At 44.9% G+C, this 6768-nt stretch overlaps 2 protein-coding genes across 2 annotated transcripts; both read right to left on the bottom strand.

Moving 5' to 3' along the window:
- Positions 1-3996: 3996 nt before the first annotated feature.
- Positions 3997-4245, bottom strand: LOC119273225 (putative glutaredoxin-C2). Its single transcript, XM_037554467.1, has one exon. It carries the CDS (start codon positions 4243-4245, stop codon positions 3997-3999), a length of 249 nt encoding a protein of 82 aa, XP_037410364.1.
- Positions 4246-5624: 1379 nt separating this feature from the next.
- On the bottom strand, positions 5625-6719 carry LOC119272960. Its single transcript, XM_037554294.1, has one exon. The coding sequence runs from the start codon at positions 6717-6719 to the stop codon at positions 5625-5627; it is 1095 nt and encodes a 364-aa protein (XP_037410191.1).
- Between the last annotated feature and the right edge of the window lie 49 nt (positions 6720-6768).

The following is a 6768-nucleotide window of genomic DNA, read 5'->3' as shown; positions in this document are numbered from 1 at the left end:
GGCAAGGCATCGGTCGTGGCCATGGGCCACTTCTCCACCTTCCCCTTCCCTTGGTCGATGTATGGTCGCGGCCCTTCCCGAGGCAGGCTGGCCGTCGGCGATTCTGGAGGTGGTTGGGGTTGCCAATCTGAGCAAAGGCGTGGCCTTTGGTTACTACAGGGTGGTCTCATGGAGGGGCGGTGGCCCTAGCGGTGGGAGCCGTGCGTTGGTCGTGGGCGGGCTGTGCGGCTCGGATGCGTGCAGGCAACCATGCCGCTTGGGCGGCATGGCTACGTGTGTTGACGGACCGGGGCGGAAGAAGAGTTGAAGCACCAGGGTACATCACCTACCCAGTCTGTGTACTGGTCGACGATGACGGCGTCCGTGGATGTCTTGTGGTCCTTGCAGAATCCGTCGTGGTGCTTCTACCCCTTCCATCTGTACTCCGGGTGAAAACTCGATCCTCGAATCGGACGGTGGCGACGTTCGTGGTCGTGCCCTTCCTGGAGGCACCGTCTTGGAGTCCTCGGTCCGACATGTCCGTTACACATCCTCCTGGACGATCGCTCCTTGTGGTGGTGTTCTCCGTCAGCTCTAAGCGGATTCTTTTTGCTCATCTTTTAGGTGCTTTGTAGTCGTTGTGGTTGTGTGTCGGTGCCCGGCATTCATGTATCTTGCCTTGGGTGTGTGGTGTGCGTTTGTATTAGATGCTTTGTTGTTGTGGTTCACGCTTTATAATATAAAGCATGGGGAAACCCTTTTTCGTAAGGAGGTGGAGGATACCGGCTTCAAGCTGTGGTACACAGGGACGTGTGCAAACAGAAATGGCGTAGGCATCTTGATCAACAAGAGTTCTGGGAAGGCCTTGAGGACATGATTAGGAGTGTTCCAATTGGAGAGAAGCTCTTCATAGGAGGAGACCTCAATCGACACGTGGGTATTTGATATTTTTTAATATTTTCTATGGCGACCAGAGCAGCTGATCTTTGATATTTTTTAATAGTGTCTCGAATAAGTAAAGATGAAGAAGAATCAAGATTCTTGACAAGCTGAACTTTTGTTGTTAGTATCACACATAGAAAAATGATGCGAAGAATCAAGATTCGAGATAGGCTTAACTTTTGTGGTATCAACTGAATCAGTGCTTCAGCTGGTGATTCAACAAGTCTTGATAAGCTAGATTTAGATCCACTCTAATTTCTAGTTTTTTGCCATTTGTGCGTGAGAAGGAATACTGGTTGTGTAGAGTTGTGGACATGATGCATCACATCTAAAACCCCTCCATTTAATGGATGCCACAAATTAAGTAGAAAACTAGCTCCACATCACACCTAACGATCTCCCCTAGAACTACTAATAGTGAACTGGTGATGATGGATGGATTGTACTTTTTTGGCAAAAAAAAAGCAAGTTTTAATGTGTAAGATGGATATCACAACTAACTCTCAACATGCTCACCTTGTTGTATCGTTTGAGCCTTCCCTTCTGAACACAAATGAAGTTTCCTTGCCACAGGTTGTACTTCCAGTCATTTCTGTTCCAGTTGCTGCTCCTCATTTCTACTTATCTGTCTTCCAAAGGTTTTTTTTACACCACTGGTCGCTAGATAAATTCCTTATCTTCAATGCAAAGGCAGAGCTCCTTCTGTTTCGGCCCAAAAGAAAAAAACTTCATTACTGACGAGTCCTCATATATGCAATAACTTATACACACTGCAGTCAAGCTTAGAAGATTCAGCGCAGTTCGGGTGGATATCTCGCAAAATGCACTTCTGTAAACTTCACACCTTCTTTTAATGAAATGACAAAAGTTATTAAGATCAATCTGACATGACTGCAACACCTGGTGTTCTACGGCTGTGAGTCTGTGACATGAACACTACACATTTGCATTGCTAAGCTCAGTATCTGCTAATCAAGTTGGTAACCATTACATGCAAGAATCTACTGTATTTTGCATCAGGATATAGCATATAGAGTTGCACACATTGTTTCGACAGTCATGACAAATTCTATGCATGCTAACATTATTCAAACCAAGGAGAGAAATTAAACACAGTGAAATATCATACATTAGTCAGAGTCCAATCAAACCATCCAGATAATTTTGATTTCTCATCAATTTTCATTACCTCGTCAGCAACATACCTTCCTATTCGGGATGCGATGATAAGCTATGTCATGAGGGATAGTGTTTCAACAACTAGAGGTACAAACTTCCCAAAAAAGACTGCCAATCCTATGCATGGATACCAGGATTACATTACACTGTCAAACTAGCTAGTGTGCGAACTTGATAGTGAAAAACATTTTTTTCACTTTGTTACAGAAGTCTTGACATATCTCTTAATTTCTCGTGATAGGGATGAGATTACCGAAAAGACCCTAGAATGAAAAGAAGGCTAATCTTGACCTACCATATCTCTTAGACCTTTATATCAACTACTATCTAAACACCCCAGTTTGTGGTTTCTGAATTGTGTTGCATGTACTTATTTTGTAATCTGCGGTGGAAAATTAGCAACAAAAGTATACAAGAAAAGGGTTAAACAAAGAGCACCCAATCGGTGTGTCTGTACTTATGACGACAGCATGTATTTGGAGTTTCTGTGGGATTTGTAAAGCGACATGGAGGTCACCCTGGCCCATGAAGTGCTCTACCTCCAATCATCGACATCATTCGCTTAAAGTAGAAAAATATTTATTTGACAAACAAATGATCCACTGCGACGCCAAATGCAGCCTAGGTAGATCCTTCTTCTTAGCTCATACCATACCTAGCTCATTGGACCAGTGCATCTATCTCAACATACTAATCTCCCTGAATTAGTGCATCTACCTCCAGTTATCTACTACTGTTATATAGCTTCGAGAAAAATGTGTACGATATGACATGATATTCTCCATTTACGGAGGAGCATTATATATACCGTGGATTCTCTCATGATCTTAGCACAACAGCTGGCTAAATTAAGCAAAGCATCAAATTAAGCAACAATATGATAAGATAAGCATAAGCTCCTTTAATATTGCTCACAATGCTCATCACAAAGCATCCATTGCTTCTGTCATATGACAACAAGCGGCAAAACTGAAAGATCATGACTGTGGAAGTGGAAATGAATGAAGGGGAGCCTTGGCGCAGCAGTAAAGCTGTTGCTTTGTGACCATGAGGTCATGGGTTTCTGGAAACAACCTCTTACAGAAATGTAAGGAAAGGCTGCGTATTGTACACCCAAAGCGGTCGGACCTTTCCCCGGACCCTGCTCAAGCGGGAGTTACTTGCACCGGGCTGCCCTTTTTTTAAAGTGGAAATGAATACAGAAACCCCGGTTATGAATATGGAAGCATATACTGCCGGAAACGAACACCGAGCGAATACAGGGCGGACACGGAAACATAAGCAGGTGTTGGTCGGAACTTAATAACCCTAACCATAGAAAAACACAAGCACAGTAATAAACTTGATCAATTATTAACATGGCTACCAAATAATATAATTAGGTTAGCGACTCAGTATAGTATTATAGTAGTACTGGAGAATTGCATAGGGGAGGGTCTAGTTGACTACGTGCATGGTCGTGGAATTGGGCCTCCCATGGGTCATTTTGCTCACCTTGTCATTGTGTTTTGTTTGGTGGTTGTGCTGTAAAGCAGCCATAGTCTCATAGTAAAGATGGAAATTTCATATTCACGAAAACGGAAAGTTCCGTTTCCATGCCTGTTCCGCCAGAAAACAACGTTCTGTTTTGTTTCCATTTCCGCGTAAAAAAAATCCATTTTTCGTTTCCATTTTGCAAATTTCCATTTCCATATTTTCTTTCCATTTTCGTTTTTCCACCAGAAAAGCGAAAAGTTTCCACTCCATTTTCATCCCTAACCGTTGATATGTTTGATGAGCTTTCCAAAACTATGTAGCTGCACTGCACGCACTACATGATCACTAGCTTGGCTCGATTTTGAGGCTGCGATCACACATAACTGCACACACGCATCAGCCACTGTTGTCCTTGACTCTTCAGAGCCAGAGGGCACCAGCCTGGCTGAGGAGCGGCACAAGCTGGCCGCCAAGGTGCAGTGTCATGACCATGCCAGCAAGCGCCCTCTCGACGTCCTTCCCCCAGGGGTCCTTTGCCAGTTTGTGCACCGTCCAGCTCACGCCCAGCTCCGTGAAGAGCGTCTTCACCACATGGCACATGAAGCGGTTGCTCACACCGAAGATCACCACCACGCGCTGCGATGCCAGCTTCGTCACCCTGTCCACCATTGCTGATCGAGCCAATTGGTGGCTGGCTGTAGGATGTTGTTTTTTGGGGCTTTGTGGTCGATCATCTGATCAGTTCAGTTCACTTGAGCTAGATGTAGGCTGTTGTTTCTTGGTGTTTTATGATGCTGATGACCCAACGTGCTTATTTATAGATGTGTCTGATTGGGTAGAATATATGTTCTCTGTTGGAAGGTTCTATTCTACCACCTTTTGTATCTTTGCTTTTGGGAGGGGCCAAAACCATAGTTAGCTATGGCCAGGAGAGTGGCTAATCTCTGATAATATTTTTAATGATGTGCTCAATAAGTAATTTTTTAAAGAAGAATCGAGATTCAAGACAGGCAGAAGTTTAGCTATTAGTATCATATCTATGGAAAAAAGGATGGTGGTACCGAACGAAATCACTGCTTCAGCTGATGATTCATCAAGTTCCTGATAAGCTAGGTTTGGATTCTTTTTTCTGGACACCATTGGGAATTTGGGATAAAACTCCATCTAATGAATTCTAGCACCTCGTGTACTCTTTGCTTTTGTGAGGGAGCAAAGTGATATAGTTAGCTATGGTCAGGAGTGTAGCTAATCTTTGATATTTTTTTTTGTAATGATGCCTAAAAATGAAGAAGAGTCAGGATTCGAGATAGGCTGAACTTTAGTTATTACTATCATATATAGAAAAATGGATGGTGGTATCATTCAAATCAATGCTTCAGTTGATGATTAATCAGATTTCTGATAAGCTAGCACTCTAATTTACTGTTTTTGCTATTTGTCCGTGATGAGGAATATCATTGTTGTGGAGTTTGTGGACACCAAGCATCACTTCTTGTTCTGGCTGCCATTGGGATAAAACTTCATCTAATGGCATCTATCAAATTTTCCCTTAGAACTGAAGTAGTGAACTAGTGATGATGGGTGGATTATAGCTTGTAGACAAGTCAGTTTTAATAAAAATGGACATCACAACACATGCATACCGTCTTATCGCTTGAGACATCCCTGTCAAGAATACAAAAGAAACTTCCTTGCCAAAAGCTATATTTTCAGTTATTTCTCTTCCATTTGCTGCTTGCCATTTTTATTTGGTCACCATCCAAAGTTTTCCTAGGCAACCGATCATTACCAGAAAGCAATCATATATGGAATATCTTATACAAACTACTGTCAGCTTAGAAGATCAGTGCAGTTTTGCTGGATATATTTCAATAAACCTCTGCAAACTTCAGGTTTTTTAACTGAAATGAAACACATGTTCTTAAGACCCAACATACATGACTGCAATATCTATTGTTTTTAGGAAGAGAAATAACTCAAAAGTACATACCTCTCTATTGCAGAACTCATACTCAGTTTAGATAGTACAACAATCAAACACAGGGGAATCATTCTTCACGTCTCACGTTCCGCGCTGGGAAGATAGGCGGCCAGATCATCATAACAGGAGAGACACGTACGTGGCCAGCAGTCGCACGTTTATACCCACATTCATCTGCCCCCCTCTGATAGACCTTCTCAACCACCCTGCTCCTCAGATGAACATAAAAGAGAGCACCACTTGCTGGGTGATCTAAGAACACAAAGTCAGCATTGTCCCCGACCGTGACAACATCAAGGCAAACATCGTGAGGAACCCAACTGTCCTCCGCGCGAGGTGTGCATGCCTGACCCACACTGACACAAAATGTGTCGACCAGCAGCCAGCCTGCGCCATCATTGCCCGACATCCGATGGAGCCACACACTGAGCTGAAACCCGTCTGCACTGAGGAGATAGAGACCGGAATCTTCCGCACATGAGAGCATATAGTTGCCCCGCACTCCAACTGGTAGCTCCAGGGTGAAAAGGATCCTGGTGGCTAAATCTAGACCCAAGGTGTACCCTAAGTTGGTCACCATGAAGACTTTGCCATGGATGGGTGGTAGCATTTCATGGAAGACGATGTCATCAGGGAGCTCTATCTCTGCCGAGCCCCTGGCAGGGAGGCCAGAGCTGCCAGATCCAAGGACGCACACCTCCGCATACACTTTTGGCCAGTCCTTCCACAGATTCACCAAGGTGATGCCGTCGCGGCCCCCATCCTCGGGTAGGAACATCTCAGTGAATCCCGTTTGAGTGCCCTGCACCCAGCGGTCACGGTGGGGCCGGATCTGTGGGAGGACGGTTGAAGACTCACCGGCGAGAAGCGGCACCACGAGGGGGTGATCGAATCTGCCGGCGTGGAAGACCTCGATGATGAGGCGACCATTCCGGCAGTTCTTGATTCGCGGGCATCTGCGAGCGAAGGCGGCGTCGCAGGAGGAGGTCGCGCGGCGTATGGGGACGGCGAGCTCCGGGGGCTGCCGCGGGAGAGGCACGAAACGATACCTGCCGGGGTAGCCGACGCAGACGCCGAGGAGGCGGGGCGGGTTGCGCTCTTTCTTCTTGATCCATTTTTTTTTTTTGAAAATGCGTTTCCTTCCTCTTTCTTCTTGATCCATTTTCCGGTGTTGGATTATACAGGACACTAGTAACGGTTGGTTTGTGCCC

The sequence above is a fragment of the Triticum dicoccoides genome, chromosome 3A (genome assembly GCF_002162155.2).
Source record: "Triticum dicoccoides isolate Atlit2015 ecotype Zavitan chromosome 3A, WEW_v2.0, whole genome shotgun sequence".
In the NCBI taxonomy this organism is placed as follows: Eukaryota; Viridiplantae; Streptophyta; class Magnoliopsida; order Poales; family Poaceae; genus Triticum; species Triticum dicoccoides.
This window is presented reverse-complemented; position numbering and strand designations above follow the sequence as displayed.